This window comes from Desmodus rotundus, chromosome 5 (genome assembly GCF_022682495.2).
Source record: "Desmodus rotundus isolate HL8 chromosome 5, HLdesRot8A.1, whole genome shotgun sequence".
Classification (NCBI taxonomy): domain Eukaryota; kingdom Metazoa; phylum Chordata; class Mammalia; order Chiroptera; family Phyllostomidae; genus Desmodus; species Desmodus rotundus.
In genome coordinates, this window is record NC_071391.1 from 137,654,456 (window position 1) to 137,682,386 (window position 27,931).

Here is a 27,931-nt window from a genome sequence, read left to right on the forward strand (position 1 = left end):
CAAGATGCCAATTAGGCATATCAGCAGACGCTCCAGCCCTGCCAGTGTGGCTCAGTTGGTTGGGTGGTGTTCTGCAAACTGAAAAGTTGCCACTTCAGTTCCCAGTCAGGGCACATGCCTGGGTTGTGGATTTGGTCCCCAGTCAGGGTATGTACAAAGATCAACCAATCTGTGTTTCTTTCCCTTTCTTTCTCCCTTCCTTCTCCTCTCTTTAAAAATACAACCCCCCCCCCAACACACATACCAAAAAAAATAGGCTCCACATCATACATCATCAGGGATATGCAAATTAAAACAACAGTGAAGTTCCACTACACACCTATTAGAATGGTCAAAATTTGCAACTTGACAACATCCAGTGTTGGTGAAAATGTGGAGCAACAGGCATTCTGATAAGTTGCTGTTGGGAATGCAAACAGGTACAGCCACTTTGGTAGATAATTTTGCTGTTTCTTACGAAAATAAACAAACTCTTACTATATGATTCAGTTATCATACTCTTCTGTGTTTACCCAAATGAAATGAAACCCCTTGTCCATACAAAAACCTGCACAGGGATGTTTATAGCAGCTTTATTCATACTTGCCCAAATGTGGAAGCAACCAAGATATACTGTAGTAGGAAAATGGGTAACTGTGGTATATCCAACAATGGAATATTACTTAGTGCTAAAATGAAATGACCTATTAAGCCATGAAAACACGTGGAGGGACCTTAAATGCATGTTACTAAGTGAAAGAAACCGATCCGAAAAAGCTACACATACTGTATGATTCCAGCTATATGATGTTCTGGAAAAAGAAGAAATATGGAGGCAATAAAAAGATCACTGGTTGCCAGGGGTGGGAGTGGAGGATACGAGTAGGTGAAGCACAGGAGATTTTTAGGGCAGTGAAATACTCTGTGTGATACTATAATGATGGATATATGTTATTATATATTTGTTTAAACCAGTGAATGTACAACACCATGAGTGACCCTTAAGGTAAACTATGGTGAACTTCAGGTGATTATGATGTGTCAGCCTAGGTTCATCTTGGTAAATAATGTACCATTCTGGTGAGCGATGCTAGTAATGGAGGAGACTGTGTGTGTGTTGGGGCAGGGGGTATATGAGAAATCTCTACCTCTTTCTCAATCTTGTCGTAAATCTAAAACTGCTCTAGAAAAGTAACATCTCAAATAAAAAGAAAAGGTATATTTATTCATCATAAAAATGTTAGCATGCACTTGTTAGTTATGTTTTCATGAACTAAATATAAGTTATATATAATTTTAATAGGGCAAATATTGATAGATATAACCCACAAAACAAAAGCTCTTTGTAGTTCTCAATTAAAACATGTAAAAGGGTCTTGAGATAAAAACATCGGAGAACTGTTGGTCACAACTGTCCAGCTGAAAGACAGATTATTGACTGGGAATTAAAATTGTTTATGACTATATGCTACTTACAAGAGAGAGTTCTAAAATAGAAGGAGATTATGTCAGAAGGAGAAAGAGGAGCCTGTGAAGAAGTCTGTGAGAAGCTTCTCAATTCTTTTACTTATTTATTCCTTGATTTGTGTGCTTTAGAAATGTTCCATGACCCCACATTTGAAATTTTACTACACTGCTTGTCCTTATTATTGTATATAGGAAATATGGTGATTTGGTGCTATAGATGATTTTTCTCTGAAATAATTCTGTTTTAAAGTGGATAGCAGTATATATACTTTTAATGGACCCATCGAACATTTAAGAAAATTAATTGAGTTAGGCTCTACAGCTTATCTCAAAACATTTTGAAAGATTGTCGTTATACAGACCACATTTAGTGACCACCGATCAACTAAATAGTAATCAATTACATAAAGATAAGTAGGAAAACTCCATATAGATGAAAAAATGTTTCTAAACATCCTGTGAGTCAAAGAAGTTATAATGAAAAATTAGAAAATATTTAACTACAGAATAACAAAAATAATTTATAATAAAACAGAGGAGATATAGTTAAAGCAGTACTTAGAGAAATATTAGTCTTAAATGTTTATATCGAGAATGAAGAAATGCTCAAAATTTAGGACTTAGAAAAGAAGATAACAAGCAAAGTAGAAGGAAGGAAATGATAAAGATGAGCAGAAACTACTGAAATGGAAAGCACATTCACTAGAAAGGATCAAAAACGCCAAGAATTACTGATTTGGAAAGCCTATTGAAATGGACAGTTCATAGCAAGATTTAGGAACAAAAGAGAAGAGACACATATAGTATTGAGAGTGAAGAAATGTATAAAACTATAGATTCTGTAGAAATTAAAATAATAAAAAATTTAAATAGTTTTATGTTACTCTGTTTCACGTTTTAAATTTGAAATCTTGGATGAAATATATAAATCCTGAGAGAGGAAAATAGGAAAATACTTATCTAAACTGAATTAGGGGAACATTATATACCTGAATATTTCTATAATCATAAATAAATTATATAAGTAATTAAAACCTTTCCCCCAAAGTAAAAGTCTCAGATAACTTTGGATGTTTTTTGATGTTCCATAGGAATGTGGAGTTGCTTTAATTTTAGAAAATCTATTAATTTGCCACAGTAACACAACGAAGGTTTAAAAAACTTAAATTATCCCAAAAGATACATAAAGAAAGCATTTGATAAAATTCAGCACTTATTTGTATAAATAAAATTAGAAATCAAATGATTACTTCAAAGCAAAGTAATAATAGAAAGGAACTTCCTTAATTTTATAAAGAGTAATAATTTACAATTAAGAAAATAAACCTACAGTAAACATGATACTTAAGGGTAAAAAGTCAGAAGCATTCCTTTTGATCAGGGGATCCTTTGTTGAGTTATAATAGTTGTCTGACTTACAGGTTTAGGGGGAGAAACAGTGGAGTCTTCTCACTCCACCATGATCACTCCTGAAGCATTCATGTCACTCCTGAAGCATTCTCCTTTAAAGGTCAAGAATTGTACAACGATGGTCTTCTCACGGCACCTAGTTAGAATCATCCTGAAGGTCCTATCCAGTGCACTAACAAAAAAGGAATGAAAAGTTAAAGACTGGAAAACTGAAACAGCTAATTTTCTAGATGATATGATTGATTATATAGAAACACTCAAAGGAAATATATATTATTAAAATATATTATTACATTATATTTTTATTAATATAAGACTATTAGGTTTCTTATATTAAAATCTGTTTACAAATTCAATTGCCTTTCTGTATTCCAGAAACAATTCAAAAATATAATTAAAAATAATATTATTTATATCAACAACAAAAATAAAGTTCCTAGGGATAAACCTAGCAAAATATATCGTATGTAACACCTGTCTGGGGAAAAATGATAAAACGTTGACAGACATTAAACTTTTAAATAGGGAACTGTCCAATAAGGAGATTCAGTATTGTGAAGATGTCAGTATACCCAAATGGATCTCTGCGTGTAATACTATTCCATACAGAATCCCACCTGAATTTTTTTTAGAACTTGAAACCATTTGGGAAGAATAACAGGCCACGGGTAACCGAGGACATTCCTGAAATACGAAAATAAGGGGAGGAGTTTGCCCTAGCAGCCATCAAAACTAAGATAAAGCTTTGGTAGTTGAGGAGATACTGTCTTGTTGGAACAGTTGTCCTGTGGTACCAAATTATAGGGGTCAGAAACAGACCTGTATATGCAACCCTGAGTTTTGGTAGGGTTTTGCAAATAGAGGAAAGAAAGGCTTCATTGGGTTGGCCAAAAAGTTCATTTGGTTTTTTTCCCCTAAGATGGCTCTCTCTAGTAGTGCTTAGTTTTCTTGAACTTCATTCGAAACAATTTTCTTAGATTGTATTGTGACAGCTGTCATATCAGCATGCGTTAGAAAAAAAAGTATCGAAATTCGTGAATTTTTGTGTAGCCATTTTAATATTGAAGATGGAAGAAAATATGAAACATTTTCAGCATATTATGCTTTATTATTTCAAAAAAGGTAAAAATGCAACGGAAATGCAAAAAAAGATTTGTGCAGTGTATGGAGAAAGTGTGTGACTGATTGAAACTGCCAAAAGTGGTTTGTAAAGTTCGTGCTGGAGATTTCTTGCTGGTTGTTGCTCCACAGTTGGGTAGACCAGTTGAAGTTGACAGAGATCAAATCAAGACATTGAGAACAATCAGTGTTATGCCACATGGGAGATAGCCGACATACTCAAAATATCCAAATCAATAAAGTTATTGGTGAAAATGAAAAATGTCTTATTTTACAGAAAAAACTAATGGACTTTTTGGCCAATCCAATACTTCATATATAGATTATATAATAAGTAGTGCTGTGTCAATTATTTAAACATTATTTTTTAAAATGAAATTGGATCGCTATGTGAAAACTTACACGAAAATTAATTCCAGGTTCCAATGACACTGAAATATGAAAAGCAAAGGTATGAAGGCAGTGTGGGAGAATGGCCATATGACCTCAGGGTTGGAAAGATTTTTCTCAAACAAAATGCAAAAGCATAGACCATAAAGAAAGACAGTGCATATTAAAATTGAGAAGTTGGGCTCATTCAGAAGATCCCATAGAAAATGAAAATGGATGCATATGTGATTATCAAGAATTAAAAGATAAACAGCATAGGAGAAAAAGTAAAGATTACATAGAAGAGGAAACACATGGCCAATAAACTATGACAGGATAATCAATGCAATTAATAAGGGAAATGCAATTAAGGTGCAATGAGGTAACATTTAATAATCTCAGATTGGCAAAAATGAAAGAGAATATACCAAGTGTTGGTAAATATGGAGCAATGGAAATAGATAATATAAATTAAGTACAGTCCCTTTGGAAAATAATTTGACACTTTTCTGGTAAAGTTGAATATGTCCATATCCTATGACTAGCAATTTCCATTCTAGAAATATGTTCTAAATTATTGTACATGTGCATTGAGATATAGACAGAAGAATATTCATGGAAGCTTTGTTAATTCCAAATAAATAAATGAACCTGCAAGCAACTCACATGTCTATCAACATTAAAATTGATGGGTAAATTGTAGAACATTCATATAAGGTGATACTAGAAGCAGTGACATTTAATGAATTACGCCTGTACACATCAGCATAGATGAATATCAAGAACTTGATATTGAACATAAGAAACAAGTCACGAAACTGTTATTTTATTTTATGAAATTAAAAAACATACAAAATTAGACAATATGTTCTTTTTTTACTTTTTATTGTGGTAAAATATACATACCATAAGATTTGCCATTTAAAAGATTTTCAGTGTACAGTTCAGTAGCATTAAGTATATTCACATTGTTGTATAACCATCCTCACTAACTGGTCCTCGAACTTTTTCATCACTCCTAACAGAAACTCTCTATTCTTTAAACAATAACTGTCCATCTCCCCTTCTTGCAGTATCTGGTAACCTTTATTCTTTCTGTCTCTATAAATTTGCCTATTCCTCATATAAGTGGAATCATGCAATATATGTCCTTTTATGTCGGTTTGTTTCACTTAGTGTGATGTCCTCAAGGTTCATCCATAATGTAGCATGTGTCAAAATTTCATTACTTTTAAGGCTGATTGATATTTCATTGTATGGATATTCCACATATTGTTTGTCCATTCATCAACAACATATTCTTTGGGGGTGCATACATAGATAGTACTCTATTTTCAAAATGGCAGGGAAGAATAACCCAAGATTCAAGGTGCCAGTCACCTGTGGAGGAGGGGACGGGAGGGATGCAGTTAGGAACGCAACATGGGGATTTGAAGATCCTGGTAGTGTTCTGTTTCTTCAGCTAGATGGTGGGTAGAGGGTATTCATATTATTATTCATTAAATAGTTCTTATATATGTATGTATATTTCACAATTAAAAAAAAATTCCAAAAATTAATTCCATTGGTTTAATTTCCAGTGTCTTGTAAAAGACCTGATAATTTAAGCATTATTACATGACGGATTTTTAAAGAAAATTCTATGAAATAAAGCTCTGACAATCATAAAATCTAAGTAGGTTTATCCCCCCCATAGTCCTCCAATCCTCTTACGTGAGAGAATGCGTTAAATTTCTACCATGTGGTGTATTTTGTGACATATTAAGAGGTATACAATGTCATTCAAGTATTTTAATGGGGAGAGGCATTATATTAATTTTACTTATCTTGGGGTCCATAATAAATGAAACATCATACAATGAACTATTATTCTGTAGGAAAACCCTAACTTGAGTAATTTGGACAAGCAATATCCCTTCCAACTTCTTATAATATGAACACAAGAATAACCTATATAACTACATAATAATCTATATAACCTATATAATTATAACTATATAATTGGTATAACTATTATAACCTGTATAATAGGTTATAACTGTTACAACCATTACCACCTATATAACTATATAATTTTAGCTACCATTATGTTATATATCATTTTGTTAGTTTTGGGGGGGAGATTGGTGAGGTTGGCTACATGCATTTTTTTTTGTAAAATCTACAATGTTGAAAAATTTTATAAACAAGTCCTGAGTCTCATGAGAATGTATTTATTTATCTTATAATCAGTTAATTCCTTTTTATTATAAAATTTTCTCCCTTTTCTGTTGTACAGAGGAAACATTCACCTATTGCTTGTATCATAACCACCTGAACAACTGTGAGAGTATATTGGAGTGGAGAATTTATTTTAGGTCTAGCAAGAATGTACGGGGGGGGGGCGGTCCATGCATACATTTTAATAACTACATTGCTATATTACTGTCTAGTATAGTAATGTAGTAAAGACATTACTAAAGTAAACATCCTGCATTAATTTCTGCATTTATTTTCTTCATTTCGAGATTGGTGATTCTAGATATACTATTTGTAATTTTAGTGTAATAAACTAGTTTAAATGACCCATAAATATTAATATTAATATTATTTGCTAAACACCTACTATATGCTAAATGCTGTCTTAGGTATTTTTGTATGTTATTCCAAGAATTTCTTTCGGACATAATTCTAGGATAGGAATTGCTAAGGTATGCATGTGTTCAAATTTACAAGGTAATGTCAAAAAAAACCTCCAAAGTGGCTGAATCAATTGAAATTCTTTCTTGCAGTGTAAAAAAGTTTGTATTGTTCTTATTAACACTTGATTTCATCCAACATTTAAAAATATTTGCCAATCTGGGAGCGTGAAACTGAGGTTCAGATACATGAAAAAATATGCCAAAGATAAATCAGTGGTTAAGTGCTGGTGCCACATACGATAGGCTGGATTTCAAAGAAATGGAAATATGTAGGTTCATTCTTTTTTTATAACAATGAGAATAGTTATTTTCAAATGAGAGAAAGATTTCTTAAGTAAAATAATGTTATATAAGAACTTCCTTTGGGGGAAGTATTTCTGCAAGTGTGATTTTAAATTAACTAGATCAGAATCACCTGGTGGTAGTGTTTTGTGTGCGTATGTGACGGGGGTGGGTGGGATGGTAGTAGGGAGGGGCAGTACTTAGTATTTTTAGAAATGCAGGGCCCATCTCTAGTTTTAGTAATTTAGGATCTCTGGGAGCTAAATTTTTAACAAGTTCTCCTAGTTTTATTTTTGTTTCTTATTTTTATTTTTTTTACACTTAACCTAAACATTCTTTATTAGTAATCAGCTATTTTATGCATATTAAACATCTGTGATTGTAAATACCTTTTATCTTCAGTTCAATCACTTATATCTCATCTTTGTTTATTCAGCTTTTACTGGGAGAAAGATTTTTTTTCAAACTGTATAGAATGTGAAATCTTTTTTTTTCTTTCTTTTTTTTTATTGCTGTTCAATTACAGTTGTCTACATTTTCTCCCCTCCCCCCACCACACCCCAGATAAGCCCACCTCCCTCTCCCACCTCCACCCTCCCTCTTGGTTTTGTCCATGTGTCCTTTATAGTAGTTCCTGAAAACCCTTCTCCCCTTGAAGTTAAGAGCAATCTAACAATTATTTTTGTTTTTTAATAAAGTCTAAAGTTTAAGAAAACTGCTTCAGGGATTTTAAAGTAATTCCCAAAATACTGCCCAGGTCACATACAAACAAACAAATGTATAAACATGGGACCAGAGGCAGAAACGTAGTTTTACACATACTTGTAACACTTCTTATTTACTCTTGTCATCTAACTTCCTTTCTCTGAATTCTTCTTACTATTTTTATCTTATTTCTCTCTTGTCTAAATACATGCAAAATGAAATAGTATTAGACCTCTGGCACCACCAGCAGTAATTCTCTCTAAACTTTTTCAGCCTGGCTGACTCTTACTCCTTTAAAGACGACTGTAAGATGCAAAACATATGCTCATATAGCAATGCAATCAGTTAATTAATTCCTTTTTGTAGAACTGTTGATAGTAATGATACCAATCCTGAGTGGGTAAAGATTTAGACTCAATGGTTATAAAAAGTGAAGACTCATGGAATTGGGGTTACAGCTGTGAAAGATCCTCATGTTTTCCTCATTACCATTCTTTTTATGTGTACTTTCTATGAGATAGCTAATTTCAGGTGGACAACAATGTCTGAGCTAGGTGAAGAGTTAATAGAAACACCTTTGAGACCCCTTTTCCCAAGGACGCAGACTTTGGTGAGACCCTGTGTTAATGTCAGGAATAGGTGTTGTACGTATCTGCCCATACTTTATGAATGGCTGTTTTCATTGTTGCTGAGCAAAGTTACAGCTTTTAGTTAAGTAGTATAGCTAATGGTGTTTAGAACTTAGTAACTTTACTTCCTTTTTTCCCAGAGGTACCAGTTTACCAAATACTTAAAAATTCCCAGAGTTAAGCAGAAAACCTTTTTGTACATAATTTTTATCTAAAAAATGAAATCAACAGAATGTTAATCATCAAAACTCTAGATTTTGCAGGAATCATCCTTAAACTGGGCTTGGGCTCTCAAAATTATGTGTATTTCCAAGTTATCTTAATTTTTATAGTTTGATTATTTGGTTATAAAATTAGATAATTACTATTAAGGGATCAATGCCATACTTTCTGAAATAGATGTTTAACAAAATCTGAAAATAACGTGTGTCACTTCGTTTCTGCTTTCAAAGCAGAAACTTTAAGTCCTATATGTAGAAGTTGTTAGCTATTCTAAAAGTACAATAAGAGATTATTGTTCATATCAGTGTAATAAATTGATACTCCCTGATTGTACTTTCTCATTTTGCACATTGTCAGAACCTTGGACTTTAATCTGATTCTTTGATTGACAGTAGCGACCAGGGAAAGAACACTTGTATTGTTTGAGGTAGTCACATCTGTTCAACTTGATTCAGTACAGGGTATTTGCATATTCTTAAGTATTTCTCCTGAGCAAGCTTAAATCCTTCTCCTCAAGTGCTTGATGCATTTTTGAAATTCATTCATAAGGTATCTACATGCACTAATAGTTCTGTATAATATTGCTGTGTATAATCTGACAGATAAACCACATTTTAAAACAAGGTATTCTTTAGGCATGCTACATTACATTTTTACTTGTTCTGCTGGCAGAAATGTCATTTTTTTAAAAAAGGCTGTTTCAATGTGTTGATTAAATTAGTATGTCTTAATTTTAGACAAGTTTGTCAATCATAGGAAAAATAAAGGTTTATTAGATAATTCAAATGTTAGTGGTAGTTTTTCCTGCCTTGTTTGGAAAACTGAGTAATTTTATAGAAAACCATTGTAGAGCTTGAATGGATTTGCTTAGTCTCCTTATTTTATAGGGAGACTCAAGTTTACTGACTTACAGTCATGTAATTGGTAAATTAGGCATTATTTTAGGTCAAAACTTTCAGACCAGTAAACTCTAAGGGATGCCTAGTATATGGCCTCTGGTTTACATTAATGATGGTATACGACCTCTGATGTATGTTATTTACAAATTGTCCTACTTCTAAAATTTCCCCTTGGCATTAGAACACGTAGTCAGGGATTGTTACGTCTTATTCATTGTAACATTTCTCCAGAATTAACACCATATCTTCTTCATACTTAATACCCAACCATTATTTTGCTATCCTGTTATTATTGTTCTCCTAGGCTATTATTCTGTAAAGGATAATTTTGAAACATGATAGTTTATTAATGGACTGTTCAATACCTTCAGTAGCAAATAGGTTTCATTTTGTGTTCCAATTCTGATGAATTGGCAGTATCTATGCAGAGGAGAATTTTGAAATCTGCTGGGGTTGCTTAGCAGTGTCTGCTGCTGGCATAGGATGGGAGAAACCAACTCTTCTTCCTTGGTATATGTGATCTTACGAAAGAGAGATGACTATAGACTGGAGTGATTAGAAAAGGCCCTGGGAAGAAATAAGGCTCAAAGTATGAGATAGAATTCAGATTTTGTAGACAGGACGAGGCAGAATGCCACCGAGGCTAGGTGTTTTATTAAAAAGTATAGCTGTTCAAAAAGGTTTAATGTAACTTAGTATCGTCTTTAGATTATAATATAAATAGGTTACATTAAATATAAATAAAGGAAGGAAAAGAGTTATTGAGAACTCTGATATCTAGACCTGTGCTTTTTATAGGAACCCTGAAGACTTTCTGTGCTACTTTTTGCATTCTTTACTTTTCTGTTCCTGAGTTATTGAGAGTTCAAGTGTTCCCCTCTTTCTTCATGGGCCAGCTCTCTCCAATTTTATAATCTGCCTTAAGTATATAAAAGTTGTTACATAACCTCATCACAATTTTATTTCATTATTGTATTATAGGAATTCATTGAAGAAGGAAGTATTAATTGTTATTTAATCATATTATTAAAATTGTATTTTAGCTCTGGCTGCTGTGGCTTAGTGGATTGAGTGCCAGCCTGTGAACCTGACTGGTTTGATTCCTGTCAGGGCACATGCGTGGGTTGCGGGCCAGGTCCCCATTTGGGGGCATGTGAGAAGCAACCACACATTGGAAGAAAAAAACCAAGAAAAATTTCTGTTTTAAAATATTTAGCTATAAAATAAATAACTCCAAATTACATAATTATTTTTTTATTTTTCAGGAATCCCTTTCTGGTCGAAGGAAAGCTCTTGCTACTAGCAGCATCAACATGAAACAGTATGCAAGCCCTATGCCAACTCAGACTGATGTCAAGTTAAAATTCAAGCCATTATCTAAAAAAGTTGTATCTGCCACTCTTCAGTTTTCATTATCTTGCATTTTCCTCCGGGAAGGAAAAGCCACGTAAGTTTCCTTTGTTATGAAAGCTGCTTCAGAGTGTTTAAAACACTGTAGATAAATAGTTTCTGACTCAGTAGATTGGCAACATTGAGAACATCCCACCACATACCAAACATTTTTCCCATTCTTTGTTTCAGAGGCTAAATGAGATGAACTCTGTTATTTATAGCCTCTGTCGAGTCTTGAGAATGAACAGTAATATAAAAGTGATTACAGCAAGTCTCAAACTATAAATTCAATATTATAGACCATCATACATGTTTGTTTTATATTTTAGTGTCTTCACTGTAAGTGGCTGTACTCTGAAATACAGACAGTTCAATTTGTGGGACTGTTTGATTAAGCCGAGATGTGAGAGGAACCCAAAATGAAAAGTCAGGATAAGAGTGATGAAAGAATTAAAAGAACTTTTACCAATTCATATTCTTTGGCTCGGCCTCCCCAAAATTGTATAACAAGGTAGAGTTAGATGAACTATGTTATAATCACTATCCTTTTCAAAAATCACTTCTAAAGCACAGAATAGGCATTCACAAAGGTAATTTCTGTACCCAGTTCTAGTCTCTAAAAAGACTAACATTATAACTGGATAAAATGAGGTGAACATAGCTAGAAGAGATGAAAAAGGCAGTATCATTCACACTGGTTTTGTATATAGTCAAATCACAGGTAAGAACCTGTTTTGTGTGTAGTGGAAGGGTTAGTACCTATTTGGAGTGGAAGATTCAGGGAAAGGAGAAATGCAAATTCTATGCCTACAATTAAAAGGTGAGGGGAAGAAAGCAGCTATAACCATTTCAACACGATCCAAATCACAATTCTGAATGTATTTGACCTAGTGAAATGTGGTTACTAAAATTGGTCATTTCTACTTGACTGATTAGACTGAATTCTGTGCGTCAGTCAAAGTGAGATGTTTGGCACTCATCTGTAGGGCAGCAAATGACTTGGTAGATAACGGTAAGCCTCTTCTTTGGAAAGTTTGCTTCTAAGTGATTGTGGCAGAGAGACAGTACAGAATGGAAGCAGTTAGTCTTTCATCTCAGGACCTTAAATTGTAGACTTAAATATTGAGAAATTAAAAATAAAAGACCTTACCCTGAAGTCCAAGCCAAAATGAAAGGTAAGGAGACAGCGGAAGAAGAGAGAAAACAAAATCAGAGAAGATCCTTTGAAGGTGGACCCTTTTGCACTGGAATAAAGCAGTGAGTGAATCAGCATCATTCACAGGAATATGAGTGAGAGGAAATTCTGTCAAACCAAGTGTCTCAGTTTGAGTGAAGGATTCAAAGGCTCTAAATTCCCTCTCTACCTCCTCCTCCCTTGTCTCCTTACTTTTCCCAAAGGAAAACGTTCAGGGTTAAATTATGAGGAAATTAAAGAGGTAAAATTAAGTTTGCATTTTAAGAATAATATTATATCTTGAAATTATCCCTCATTGATAGGTGAACAATTTGTAAGGCATTCATATAATGTAACACAACTTTTTTTGTTCATGCAGATTTTTACTACCTTATTTTAAAAGGGGAAATGATTTTAACTCTAAGCTTATATGAGATAAATTGCAGTTTTAAAAACCCGGGTAGCGTTCAAAGTCATATTATATTTGAAGAATGAATATCAATAAGTATTATTTTACAAAAGAAATGTTTTTTTATTGTATTGTGCTAAGAACATGAGAAACTGTTTTAATTTGGCTTTCTGAGTTTTGAGGAAGTATGCATAATTGAAATTTAGTTTGTATATAACGTGTTAGAAATATGTTTCATTCACTGTAGTTTGAAATTTAAGGTAAAAGTGAGATCAAGAAAAATAAATTATTTGATATATATTTATTTTTATTTCTGTTCATATTTTAATGTGATTTATCTTTTAAATACTTTATATAAAAATATTTTTACATTTTACCTACTATGTGGTATTTAATTTATAATCAATGTAGGTTATTTTCTATCTTTTAATTCTTTTTTTAAAAAATATATTTATTGATTATGCTATTACAGTTGTCCCATTCCCCCCCTCACTCCACTCCATCCTGCCCACCCCCTCCCTCCCACATTCCCCCCCTATAGTTCATGTCCATGGGTCATATTTATAAGTTCTTTGGCTTCTACATTTCCTACACTATTCTTACCCTCCCCCTGTCTATTTTCCACCTATCATCTATGCTACTTATTCTCTGTACCTTTCCCCTCCTCTCCCCATCCCACTCCCCTATTGACAACCCTCCATGTGATCTCCATTTCTGTGGTTCTGTTTCTGTTCTAGTTGTTTGCCTAGTTTGCTCTTGTTTTTGTTTTAGGTGTGGTCGTTAATAACTGTGAGTTTGCTGTCATTTTTACTGTTCCTATTTTTGATCTTCTTTTTCTTAGGTAACTCCTTTTAACATTTCATATAATAAGGGCTTGGTGATGATGAACTTCTTTAACTTGACCTTATCTGAGAAGCACTTTATCTTCCCTTCCATTCTAAATGATAGCTTTGCTGGATACAGTAATCTTGGATGTAGGTCCTTGCATTTAATCTTGGGTAATGTAATTATGATGTGTCTTGGTGTGTTCCTCCTTGGGTCCAGCTTCTTTGGGACTCTCTGAGCTTCCTGGACTTCCCGGAAGTCTGTTTCCTTTGCCAGATTAGGGAAGTTGTCCTTCATTATTTGTTCAAATAAGTTTTCAATTTTTTGTTCTTCCTCTTCTCCTTCTGGCACCCCTATAATTCGGATGTTGGAACGTTTCGAGATGTCCTGGAGGTTCTTAAGCCTCTCCTCATTTTTCCGAATTCTTGTTTCTTCCTTCTTTTCTGGTTGGATGTTTCTTTCTTCCTTGTGGTCCACACCATTGATTTGAGTCCCAGTTTCCTTCGCATCATTATTGCTTCCCTGTACATTTTCCTTTGTTTCTCTTAGCATAGGCTTCATTTTTTCATCTACTTTTCGAACAGATTCAACCAAGTCTGTGAGCATCTTGATAACCAGTGCTTTGAACTGTGCATCTGATAGGTTGGCTATCTCTTCCTCGCTTAGTTGTATTTTTTCTGGAGCTTTGAAGTGTTCTGTCATTTGGTCCATTTTTTTTTTTCTTTTTTTTTTTTGTCTTGGCGTGTCTGTTACTTTAAGGGGCGGAGCCTTAGGTGTTCACCGGGGCGGGGTAACGCTAGATGCTGCACTGTGACGCTGCATGTGGGGGAGGGGCAGAGAGGGAGCAATGGCGCCCACCTCACTCTCCTCCGGACTTCAATCTTCCACTCCGATACCCACAATCAAACTGGGTCCCCCTGGTGCTGGTTCCCCAGTGGGTGGGCTTGTGCACACTCTAGGCCCCTGTGGGTCTCTCCAATGACCTCTCCCGCGAGGCTGGGAGTCTCCCCCGCTGCAGCCCCAACCCCCACAGGAGCCCTCAGTCAGAGGTTTGAGGCTTTATTTCCCCTCGCAGGAGCCCCGGGTTGCGTGGTCTGCTTCACTCCCCGCCATTCGTCCGGTTTAATCTATGTTCGAATGTGGGGCTGCAGTGTGCTACCCGCACTCTGCCTGTCCGGCGCTCTCGGTTTATCTGTGCACGAATGTGTGGCCGCAGGGTCTGCTAGTGCTCGGACTGCCTGCCCCGTTTGTCCCGCCACAGCCATGCGAGTCCTCTCCACCCCGGTGCCCGTCTCCACCCCTCCTACCGGTCTGGATGAATGTTTATTTTTCATTTCCTTGGTGTTGGATCCCCTTGCCGTTCTATTCTCTGCCAGTTCTGGTTGTGCGAGGAGGCGCAGTGTGTCTACCTACGCCGCCATCTTGGTTCCTATCTTTTAATTCTTAAAAGGGCTAGACTTTGTCTTAAGAAACTTTTTATATTACATTGGTTTTTTAACTTTTGGGGAGTTATATAAAACCCCTTTGAGAAAAATGCACCTTTAAACAAGATTTAAGTGTAAGTTACAGGGCCTTACTACTTTTTTCCTTTTCAGTTCATAAAACCAAAAGTGTTCATGGCCTTCAGATTAAGAATTTCTATTTTAGTTCCTTATGAAAATTTAAATACTTTAAAGTCTAGATCTCATCAGATTTGCCAACCGTTTCACTGTTTTATGAAACAAGTTTTTGTTTCTAGACTTCATGGCTGAGAAACCATACTTTAATCCCATAAAGAAAATTTTAGTTTTCCATAGGTCTGCAGCACAGAATTAAAGTAACTCCTAACCAGTTAGTTTTTAATCCTGTTTGGTTTTTACTAATGAAACGTGCTTTTTAAAAATTAATAAATGAGGATCCTGGCCATGTAGTTCAGTTGGTTAGAACGTTGTCCCAATACGCTAAGGTTGCAGGTTTCATGTCTGGTCAGGGCATGTACAAAAATCAACCAATAGATGCATAAGTAAGTGGAATAACAAATGGATGTCTTTCTCTCACACCCCATCCCTCCCTCCTTCACTGTCTCCCTCCCTCTTTTCTCTGTCTCTCCCCCTTTCCTCTATCTAAAATCATTAAATTAAAAATTAAAATTAATAAATGAGTATTTAGATTTTTCAGTAGTATGTACAGCTGTGTAAAAAGACTTATTAACACATGGAAAATGAATATATTAATACTATTTTCTTAATAAACAATTCTTTTTCAATCAATGTCATTTAATGAACTATGTATTATATTATAAATTATCGATGTAGGGATGAAGACATGCAAAGTTTGGCTAGTTTGATGAGTATGAAGCAGGCTGACATTGGGAATTTAGATGACTTTGAAGAAGATAATGAAGAAGATGATGAGAACCGAGTGAACCAGGAGGAAAAAGCAGCAAAAATTACAGGTTGGTTTTATGAATATTAAGCTAAAAGTTTATCTTTTTTTTTATAAAGTTGAAAAACTCATTCCTGTTTCCCAGTAAAAAACAATTTCACTAACAAGGTATTTTTTCTTCCTTAAGCCTTTTAAATATAATATACCATTTAGTTCTCTAAAAACTTTGCATGCTGCTGGTAATAACAGATTTCAGCAGTCTAAGATCAACTCCAAGTTTAGTCAAGAAAGCATAAAACCAGCCCTGGCTGGTGTGGCTCAGTGGATTGAGCTACGTGTAAGCCAAAAGGTTGCTTGCTCAACTGATTCATGTTTCTCTCCTCTTTCTTCCTCCCTTCCCCTCTCTCTGAAAATAAATAAATAAAATCTTTAAAAAAATAAAGCATAAAACTTTATAGGATACTAATTATAACATAAAGTAGCCTAAATATGCTCATACTTATTTTGTCAATGTATGAATGAAGCCTCTATAAGTAAAGAAATGAGAAGATGCATTAGCTACCTTCTCCTAACGCATTGACATTTTATTCTATATTTAGAAGCTTCCATGTATGTATTCATTATAGTTTGATCAAACTACTACCTAACCTCTTTATATTAATTGGTCAATAAGTGCCTATTGATGATTTGGCTATCACACATAAGGAACTGATGTTATATCTTTATTATCTGAGTAAAAATAAAGTACTAAATATATATACTCCTTTCAGCTAATAAATTGCTCTAAATTTCTGGATTGGTATTCTTTGACTTCTATCATTTATACACCTCTTAGTGATTTTTCCAAATTCATAGGGCACTTTGTCATCCAACTCTTGGCTCTACCTCTACTCCTACTGTTATATGAGGGATTTCCACATATTACATAAATGACCCATTTAACTCCTTAGCCAAAAAGTTTCTTGACTTAGCTTCGGTGACCTTCACTTCCACTCCATGTCTAGAAATCTATTGTAAGGAATTGCTCAAACTTATATGCAAAGACAGATGTTTTGTCCTGTGTCAATTTTATAAATTATTATTTTCTAATTCATGTTTGCCATTTTGATTTCTTATTTAACCATAGGGTGTTTAGGAGAGTATATTTTATTATGAGCTTTATTTATTTTTAGTTTCTTTATAGTTTAATTTCATTCATACAAGATTCTGAAGCCTGTTAAATTTCAGTTTTTAAAAAAATACGAGTTTTTCTTTATAGTCTAGATACATGATCTATTAATTTAGGAAAGAGAACTTCAATGTTAATTTAGTTCATAAAAATTTATTTCCTCATAGCTTCATTGTGGATTTTCATTTGATCAGTTTGCCCCATTTAATGTTTTTTCCTTGAAATTTTGCGTGATGTTATTTGTAACCCATGCTTTCTTTATATTTTTTATTGATGTAGTTATTACATTTTTTAACCTATCTGTATTAAGCATTTCTCTTATAAATAGTATTTCACTGAGCTAACCTTATAGTTCTTGCCCTTTAATAGTTATGTTTCTTGATAATTGACACTCTTAATTTTGTTTACATTACTTTATTTATACTTTTTTGGGGGAATTTTAAAATTATTTTTTCCTCAGTACATTTTGCCATTCTCAAATTTTTTTTATTTAAGCATTTTTTAATAGCGTAACTTGGAAATTAAATGTCCTGTTTTCATTTTAGAATATCATCCTCTAAAATAAATAAGCCAGATGGAAAAATGAATAAACCTATATTTCTCTACTAACATTAAAAATAAAACATAATGTGTTAACTCACTTCGTGTAAGATGAGAGATTCAATATGATTCTCTCTTTATTTGAACCCCTCCCTCTAACCCCTTCTGGCTGTTATTTTTCTTTCAATAACATTTTGGGTTTTTTTTTCCCAATAATAAAAGCTGACATTTGCATTATGTTTATAATAATGTCAGCAACAATTATACAGTTCTTTATAAAATGCCATGTCTTTCCTGTCTTTGAGTTCCTTGTTTTATTTGGCTAATTGGAGTAGTTCAAGAAGGTAAGTTGGTGTTCTTCTCCTACTACCACCAGTGACCTTCTGCCTGTCTTTGAAACTTTAATTCTGTTGCCACATAGTCTGAGAAACCTTTATGCTAACATGGTACCATTTACAAATGCAGGCATTTCTTAAAGCATGAGTTTTCATAATTCCAGCAGGATATAATTTGATCTTTTAATTAGAGGATACAGTTTGTTCTTTGTAGATGGCTTTTAGTTAAAACTAAATTTCAGTTAGGCACTATTATCATAAGTAGAAATAAATAACCCATACATTTACATAGGTGTTTTGAGCTATATTATATTGTCTTGGTCACAGTAATGAGAAAAACAGGTGATAACAATATGTTACAAGTTCTGCACTGGTATTGAAAGGAAAAGGAAGGACATTATTTTTGAGCAAAATACAGATTTAATGAAGGCACTCAATAATAATTAGATTTTATAGCTAAACTCTTGTTTTAGTTATTTGGTTTGTCATAACAAAGTACAATAGCCTAGATAGCTTATAAATAGCAAAATTTTTCACAGTTCTGGAGGCTGGAAGTCTGAGAGCAGGGTACCTGCATGGTCAGGTGAGGACCCTCTTCTGGGTCACATACCCCTTACTGTATTCTTCATATGGTGGAAATGGTCAGGCTTGCTCTTCTGGGCCTATTCCATAAGGGCATCGATCTCATTCATGAGGGCTCCACCTCCTGGAGGCTCCAACTCCTAATACTGTCACACTGGGAATTAGGATTTCAACATATGAATTTGGGCAGGGACACACAAACATTCATGCCATAGCAACCATTATTGCTTAAACATATACATATACCTTATTTTCCAAAACTTTTGCCAAAGGAATAACTTTATTTTAGATAGCCTAAAATTCACTGATCCTAATTGAATAAATTGTTTTAATGCAGCTTGTGACCCAAAATTTCTTTAGAATGCTACTATTATTTATATATTTCTTTCCCCTATTTTATAAAGTACTATGTTCTAATATTTTTTCATCTCTAGCTTCTAGCACATTGTCTAGAACATACTGAGAATTTAATATATGTTAACTGAAAGGCCATAAATGAATGAATGGGGCTTCCCTCTTCTATTGTAGCCCATGTTCACCACTCTGCCTTATTATTGCATTCATTTTTTCCTTTAATCATGTACTACCTTATATAGGGTAGTGTGGTCCCATTTAATGGAAGGAATGTAATGTAGAGGAGACATATAATTCAAACCTTAAATAATTCAAGACTAGTTTTTCAAATGTGTGTGTTAAGGGAGCAGAGGCAGGTAGGTACTGTGAATGATTAGATGTATGTTCTAAGTCAGTAAATTTACAATATTGTAATATATTTTTCCTTTGATGTTGCATTTTTTCCCCTGTATTTGCAGAGTACAGTCACTTAAATTAATAGCACAGCATGTTATGGCAGTGGTTTGGCTTCCTTGCTTGTACTTTTTTTTAGCACATATAAATTCTACTCCAAACTTACTAACTTTCAGGATTTTTTTAAGGATTAGGGCTAAAAATATATTAAAATTTAACAGCAGTAATGTTAAAATAATAGCTGAGGAGTACCAAAAATGAGTATTTTATAAACATGATACAAATAAAGTATGGTGGGTATTTTCATTTACTAGCTAACGTGACAATAACTTAAGCACAGTTTACATTCACTCCTCCTTCAGCTTTGAAATTGTTGACACAGTTTTTATAAAGGGAGGTATCATTATTTTAAATTCTGCCTACATTGTTGTAATATAAATACATAAAATACGGTAACATTATATCAATAAAATTATATGGGTATATTATTACCCAGCTAAGTTGCAAACTTCTTGAAGGAACAGATCGTTACAACTATTTTGTGTATATCTTAGATTGATACCTAGAGGCTATTCATGTAGTCAGTAATTTCTTATGGAATATTGCTGTAAGGCAGTAATAATGAACATACTGTATCTTCTGCAATTACAGTCTTTTCTAGAAGGTAAAAATAGATTCATGGTATCTATGCTTGGACTGACCAAAAATCTCTACCCTCTTCTGGCTGAGACAGAATTCACTGCTAACTAGAAACACTTTGGGACTGGCTCTTAGGCGGGAACCTTTTATTGATGATATATGTGTAGATGCATTCTAAAGAAGTGCAGCAGGGGAATTTTGAATTGCAGTTGGAAACATCGCTGATATGTAGTGAGAGCAATAGACCTTGGAGTTGAAGAAACAAACCCTTTTAATGAAAAGTTTACTTTCATAATTTGAAGTTTTATAATACTGTAGCAAATATTAGAAGTTATATATGGTTTTAAAACAATCTGTACCTTCATCTGTATGGCAGCCTCATAGTGCTTGAACCAAAATTTGGTAATTTGACCATCTTTGGTATACATGTTAAATATCTGAACAAACAACAATAGGAAGAGAAAAAGAAAGTCTCCTGCACAAACGTTAAAGTCCTATTGAATACAGCTCAGGAAATCAAGTTTATGTGAAGCAGTTTGTATCAAAACATTATCAGGGAAACTAGATATTATGAGCTACCGGAAGGCCCCTGGTATACTTTTAGTTGTTGCAAAGATCACCCAATATTTTCCTTGGGTTTAAGTACACATTCAGACTCACATGACCTGAATAGGCCAAACTTAGCATTAGATTCACTTAGAAGGATATTGGACAGGACACAGCATGTCAGCAGAACATTCATTTTTTCCCCTGGAATCCTCATAGCAGCACAAGGGCTGTTCTTTGACTTCTGTACTCACATGACAACTTGAGTACAAGCAGACAAGATCCACATAGTTGACAGCAGTGATTAGGTTAGAATCTTCATGCTGTCCAAGAGCTGATATCTTTTGTTACAGTTTAATAAGCATAATTTCCCTGGTCCCTGTAAGGGACATGCCCAGTTACAATTCTCCACAGTCAGAGAAGCTCAAGCTGTGGCCTTCCATTGTATGTACAGTCCATTCACAGTCCTCCCATCCTGATGCAATTTATAAATCAGGATTCATTTCTACTGTTAAGTAATGTGCCTGGTTTTTGTCAATCCTTTTCCTATAGTTGGTAAAATTAATTTTGGAAGAGGAGGAGAATGATATATTGGCTACTTTCAAGGGACATAATCTTATAGTACAGGTGGTAGTAGCGGTATGAGGAGCTTGAGTTGATTATGGTACGACTCAGCCCTCTGAGATCAAATGTCCTACTTGAATAGGAATAGTAGGGTTCCTCCCTTTGATTAGAAGGTCCCTTAAAATAAACTTGGGGCTCTGGTCAGAGAATACATCCATTAATTTGCTTTGGGTTTTTACTGGGATATCTATTCTCCATTACCTAGAAGGCTCACAAACAAAATCATAGGACTGCTATGGACTCTATAAAATAAAAAAATAAAATAAATAAATGGCAACCTATTCTGGAGGTCTGTATAAAGGATGAGAATTTTTGAAATTCTTCATCGGTTAGGTGTTAAGTTTGGGAAATAGGGTAGACACACAGAGATGGGATCAGTTCTGATTTTCTTGAGCTAAAAGGTTTATAAGGCACCACAGCTAACTCCTTTTTAAAGGAGTTTGAGATTATAAAATGAGAGATTGAAGACAGCAAGAATATCTCTTCCCAGTGTTCAGAATTCAAGTGTGTGTCAATTCAGAGAATTGTAGAAGAGGCAGAAGATACAGATTACAAATTTATCCTACTTTCTGCTGCACTTCTAAACTCTCACGCTGTTTTGTTTCTACTAATGACAATTGAACATTCTCTTCACATCCCCCTCAAGGCTCTGAGAGAATTCTGCAGATACTAGGAGCCCATCTCAGCAGACCAGAATGGAAATGAGAGATGTGAAGAAGTTAGAAGCTCTCCAATATTTACTTAGGGTAGAAGCCAGGAGACAAATAATATTTTAAGTACCAATATGCATTGACTGAGGATTTGTCCTAGGAATGGAAGGTTGGTTTAACCATATTAATAGAATAAAGGAGCAAAACCATATTATTATCTCAAAAGGAGCATTTGACAAAATTGAATACCAAGTTTATTATAAGGGAATTTCTTCATTTTGATAAAAGCATCTATGGAAAGCTACAACTAACATCATACTTAATGGTGAAACCCTAAACACTTTCCTCCTAAGATTGGGATCAAGGCATGGATATTTGCTCTTACCACTTACATTCAACATTATTCTGGAGATCCTAGCAGGGCACAGTACAGCTAAGTACACAGTACACAAGATCAATGTGGGGAAATCTGTATTTTTATATATGAACAACTAACATTTGGAAAATGAAATTAATAAAACAATTTCATATATAATAGAGGTAAACTTAACAGACTACTTAGAGGTAAATTTAACAAAAGATGTGAAAAAAAACTTTACACTGAAAACAATACATTACTGAAGGTAATTTAAAAAGACCTTAATAAATGGAGAGTTTTTGTTGATAGATTAGAAGATTCAATATTGTTAATATGTCCCTTCTACCCATGGCCATCTATAGATTCAACTCAATGCCATTCATAGTCCTATCAGGCTTTTTTTTAAAGTAGAAATTGAAAAGCTAATTCTAAAATATATTTGGAAATTCGAAGGACCTGAATGACCAAAAAATCTTGAAAAAGAACAGAATTGTTATACTAATACTGTCTTATATCAAGATTTACTTAAAGCTATAATAAGATAGTGTGGTATAGGCATATGGCAGATTAATGGAAAAAACACAGTCCAGAAAAAAGTCACACTTATTTGATAAATTAATTTTCAACAAAATTGCACCATAATTTAGTGAAGAAAAGAAAGTCTTCAACAAGTGATGCTGAAACACTCAGATGTCCATGAAGAAAAACATGAGTCTCAATTCCTACCTTTTGGCATACACAAACGCTAATTTAAGGTAGATTATAGGCCTAAGTATAAAAGCTAAAGCCATAAAGCTCCTGGAAAAAAAAAAATGACAACATATTTGTGAATACAGGAGCAATGAAAGAAAAATTTGATAAATTAGACTTCATCAAAATTAAAAACACAGACTCATCAAAATGGACCATTATGAAAATGTATGGGCACATAACAGACTAGAAGAAAAATTCACAACACATATATTTGACATATATTTTGTGTCCAGAATAGATTTTTAAAAAAATGCCCTGTAACTCAGTAATAAAAAATAACCCTATTATTTTTAAGTGGGCAAGGATTTGAACATGTGGTTCATGAAGGAAGATATATCACTGGCCAATATGCACATGACATTGTTCTCAATACCACTCCTCATCAGGGAAAAGTAAATTAAAATCACAATGATATGTAACTCCACACTTACTAGAGTGGATAAAATTTAAAAGACTGGCAATACTAAGTGTTGACATGGATGCAAACCAACTGGAACTCTTATCCATTGTTGGTGGAGTTTATAATGGTATAGTCACTTGGGGAGTTTGTTATAACACTAAACATTTTCCTACTTTCTGAGCTAGCAGTTCTACTTTTTGATATTATTCAAAAGAAATGAAAACATGTCCATAAAAATACTTGTAAAAATATATTGATAACATTTTTATTTATAATGGCCCAAAACTGGAAGCAACATCAACAAGAGAATGGCTAAAATGTAGTATATTCATGAATGTAATACTATTCAGCAATAAAAATGAACTATTGATATGTTCAATGCCATAGATGTATCTCAAAGTCCATTATGCTGAATGAAAGAGGACTTACATAAAAGAGTGTATACTGTATGATTCCCTAATGTGATGTTCTAGAATAGGTAAAACTATTCTTATGTGAAAAACATTAGAATAGTGATAACCTATTGATCATTGATAGAAAAGAGGCATGAGAGAACTTGGGGTGATTCAGTGTTCTGCATCATCACATATGGGTGTATACATTTGTCAAAATTCATTGAATTACACAATTTAAAGCCTTTTACATATGTGCATAGCAAAGTGCTGGAGGACAACATAAAAATTATACTTAATATATTAGATTATTAAGAAAAGGAAAGATTTCAACTTTCTGATTTACTGATACAATGTGTGGTAGCTGGTCTCCAAAGATTGTCCTCCAATTAACAATGTCTCCCAATATCCTTGCCCTTTTGTAGTCCCCTCTGCATGCAATGCTGTGGACGCAACTTGATAATGTTTAAAATTTAAAGTCATAAAATGCTTTGTAGTTTGTACCTGAGCGCCTTACAGTGCATACTCTGGGAGAAGCCAGCTGCCATGTAAAAGAGTCTAAGTACCCTGAGATTGCTGTACTGAGAGGAACCCCAAACTACCCAGCTGTTACAGCCTTCTTGCCAAACATACAAGTGAAGAAGCAGTTTTGGATGTTCGGCCCAGTTCTGACTTTCAGGTGACTTTAGTCTTGGCCATCATCTAATTGCAGTGAACATCTAAGAATCCAGCCAACACAAAACTGTGAGAAATAATAATTTATTATTTGAAGCCACCAAATTTTGGGGTGGCTTAACATTTCTAGAGATAAATGAAACATAGATATATGCCTATGTGCACAGATACATAGATACAGAAAGACACATAGATAAAAATGCTATTTCTATAATTTAAAAATAAGATTATTATGCCTTTCTGCCTTTATAAACATAATGCCAAGTATTATTACTTGTACTTATTCATTTATACTGTCTGGCTACGCTAAAAACTGCTAGGTGTTAAAGATAAAAGGTGGGGGGAACCAAGATGGCGGCGTAGGTAGACACACTGCGTCTCCTCGCACAACCAGAACTGACAGAGAATCGAACAGCAAGGGGGACCGACACTAAGGAAATAGAAAATAAACACATCCAGACTGGTAGGAGGGGCGGAGACGGGCACCGGGGTGGAGAGGACTCGCGTGGCTGTGGCAGGACTGAGACTGGCGGAGTGTGGGACAAATGGCGCAGGCAGTCCGAGCACTAGCAGACCCTGCGGCCCCACATTTGCACAGATAAACCCAGAGGGCCAGACTCAGAGTGGCGGAGAGTGGGGCAGGCAGAGTGGCGGGTAGCACCCTGCGGAACCACATTAGCCCACAGATAAACCTGACGAACGGCCGGCAGCAAAGCAGACCCAGACCGTGCAACCCAGGGCTCCAGCTCGGGGACATAAAGCCTCAAACCTCTGATTGAAAGCGCCCCTAGGGGTTGGGGCGGCAGCAGGAGAGACTCCCAGCCTCACAGGAGAGGTTGTTGGAGAGACCCACAGGGGCCTAGAGTGTGCACAGGCCCACTTACTCGGGAACCAGCACCAGAGTGGCCCAGTTTGATTGTGGTTGTATCGGAGTGAAAGATTGAAATCCGGAGGAGAGTGAGGCGGGTGCCATTGCTCCCACTCGGCCCCTCCCCCACATGCAGCGTCACAGTGCAGCATCCAGCATTACCCCGCCCCGGTGAACACCTAAGGCTCCGCCCCTTAAAGTAACAGACACACCAAGACAAACAAACAAACAAAAAAATGGCCCAAATGACAGAACACTTCAAAGCTCCAGAAAAAATACAACTAAGCGAGGAAGAGATAGCCAACCTATCAGATGCACAGTTCAAAGCACTGGTTATCAAGATGCTCACAGACTTGGTTGAATCTGTTCGAAAAACAGATGAAAAAATGAAGCCTATGCTAAGAGAAACAAAGGAAAATGTACAGGGAACCAATAGTGATGAGAAGGAAACTGGGACTCAAATCAATGGTATGGACCAGAAGGAAGAAACATCCAACCAGAAAAGAAGGAAGAAACAAGAATTCGGAAAAATGAGGAGAGGCTTAAGAACCTCCAGGACATCTCGAAACGTTCCAACATCCGAATTATAGGGGTGCCAGGAGAAGAGGAAGAACAAAAAATTGAAAACTTATTTGAACAAATAATGAAGGAGAACTTCCCTAATCTGGCAAAGGAAACAGACTTCCAGGAAGTCCAGGAAGCTCAGAGAGTCCCAAAGAAGCTGGGCCCAAGGAGGAACACACCAAGGCACATCATAATTCCATTACCCAAGATTAAACGCAAGGACCTACATCCAAGATTACTGTATCCAGCAAAGCTATCATTTAGAATGGAAGGGAAGATAAAGTGCTTCTCAGATAAGGTCAAGTTAAAGAAGTTCATCATCACGCAGCCCTTATTATATGAAATGTTAAAGGGAGTTACCTAAGAAAAAGAAGATAAAAAATATGAACAACAAAAATGACAGCAAACTCACAGTTATTAACGGCCACACATAAAACAAAAACGAGAGCAAACTAGGCAAACAACTAGAACATGAGGATTGTCATTAAGGGAGTGGGAGGGGGAGGGGGAGAGGAGGGGAAAGGTACAGAGAATAAGTAGCATAGATGATAGGTGGAAAATAGACAGGGGGAGGGTAAAAACAGTGTAGGAAATGTAGAAGCCAAAGAACTTATACGTATGACCCATTGACATGAACTATGGGGGGGGAATGTGGGAGGGAGGGGGGTGGGCAGGATGGAGTGGAGTGGGGGGGGAATGGGACAACTGTAATAGCATAATCAATAAATATATTTAAATTAAAAAAAGATAAAAGGTGAACATGACAGCTATTTAATTTCATTTTTTCTATGTTAAGTATGTGAGGGGAATATCTAGGGTCATTAGGGTGGAAATTCCTACTAGACATTTGGAAATGCAAGCCTAGTACTCACTACACGTATCTGAGAATTATTTGCATTGGTTTAAACCATACGAATAGATTAATTCTTCCAGGAAGAGCAGATTTGAGGAAGGGGGTGTGTAGAGTGGGACCAAGTATGGGGTCCCGGGGAATAATAATATTTGCGAAGCAGAGGGAAGAAGAGTTATCATTATAGGAGACCAAGACAGAACTACTAAAGAGGAGGAGAACCCAGAGATACTAATGTCTTGAAAGGGGCAGAAGAATTTCAAGGAGGGAATTGTTAATTATGTTTCATACAGAAGTCAAGTATGATAAAAACTGAAAGATGTCTGGTATATTTGCCAGTTAGAATGGTTACTTAAGTGACAGAAGTTTCAGTAAGGGGTATGGATAAAGGGGATAAAAGCAGATTGCATCGAGTTGAAGAATAAATGGTAGGTGAGAAACTGTAGACTTCTAAGTTTTTAAGATATTTTCATATAAAGATTAAGAGAGACTGACTAAACTAGAAGGGGCTAATGGTTGAGAGGCTTTTAAAATTTGGGAGCAACTTAATCATAATAATAAGCCATTAGGCTTATTTATTAATTCAGAGACGGGAGTTGAATATCCAGGGAGATACACTACTCAGTAATTACAGTTTTACCTAAAGTCCGTCCCTTCCCCCATTGCAGTCCACTGTGAAATTGAAAATTACATTACTAAACCCATTAATTGTATCTATAAATCAAATATTTATGGGCTTGAGCCTGTGAGAAAAGGAACATCTTTGTGGTCTTGATTTCTGCCAGGAAGTTGAAATGTTACTGTCTTAAAATGAGATGTATCTGTACTGAATTTTGTTATACTTTGGAAAGAAGAATGATGATCCTGCAAGATTTGCAGGTATTTTATAGTTCCAAGCAATTTACTTTTTTAAACTCAACTACAGACTTTCCTAAGAGAAAAAAGCCACCCACTCTTTGTGCTCCCACCCCCTGTTTTTATTCAGTGTGATAATCTCTGGTGGTCAATTTCTATCTTCTTTTGCCTTCCTAACTGTTAAGAAGAGTCTCAAATGACTTGACCCTTTGCTTCGATTGCCTGCCCCTAATTTAGTTTTCCTTCCCATTCTTACCAATGTGAAGCAAGTTCAAATTGACACACTGTTATGATGACTAAATGTGCTCACTACCAGTTTATTGCTCAATTTGAGAAGGAATAGGGTAGAAATTTGTGCTATAACATAAACATTTTCTAAACATGTAAATTTCTGGTGAAACAAGCCTTTAATAATAAAGTATTATATAAAAATACTAGTCCAGGGAATTTTTTTTGGTC

At 35.1% G+C, this 27,931-nt stretch overlaps 1 protein-coding gene across 14 annotated transcripts in view; it reads left to right on the forward strand.

Annotated features, from left to right (window-relative positions):
* Nucleotides 1–27,931, forward strand: part of EHBP1 (EH domain binding protein 1) — a 370,181-nt gene that overhangs the window by 144,554 nt on the left and 197,696 nt on the right. For all 14 annotated transcript variants that reach the window (XM_071221562.1, XM_045189390.2, XM_053924179.1 and 11 more), the window contains exons 6-7: nucleotides 11,028–11,209; nucleotides 15,857–15,996. In XM_071221562.1, coding sequence (XP_071077663.1) covers nucleotides 11,028–11,209; nucleotides 15,857–15,996 — 322 coding nt within the window. The remainder of the gene's footprint in view (nucleotides 1–11,027; nucleotides 11,210–15,856; nucleotides 15,997–27,931) is intronic.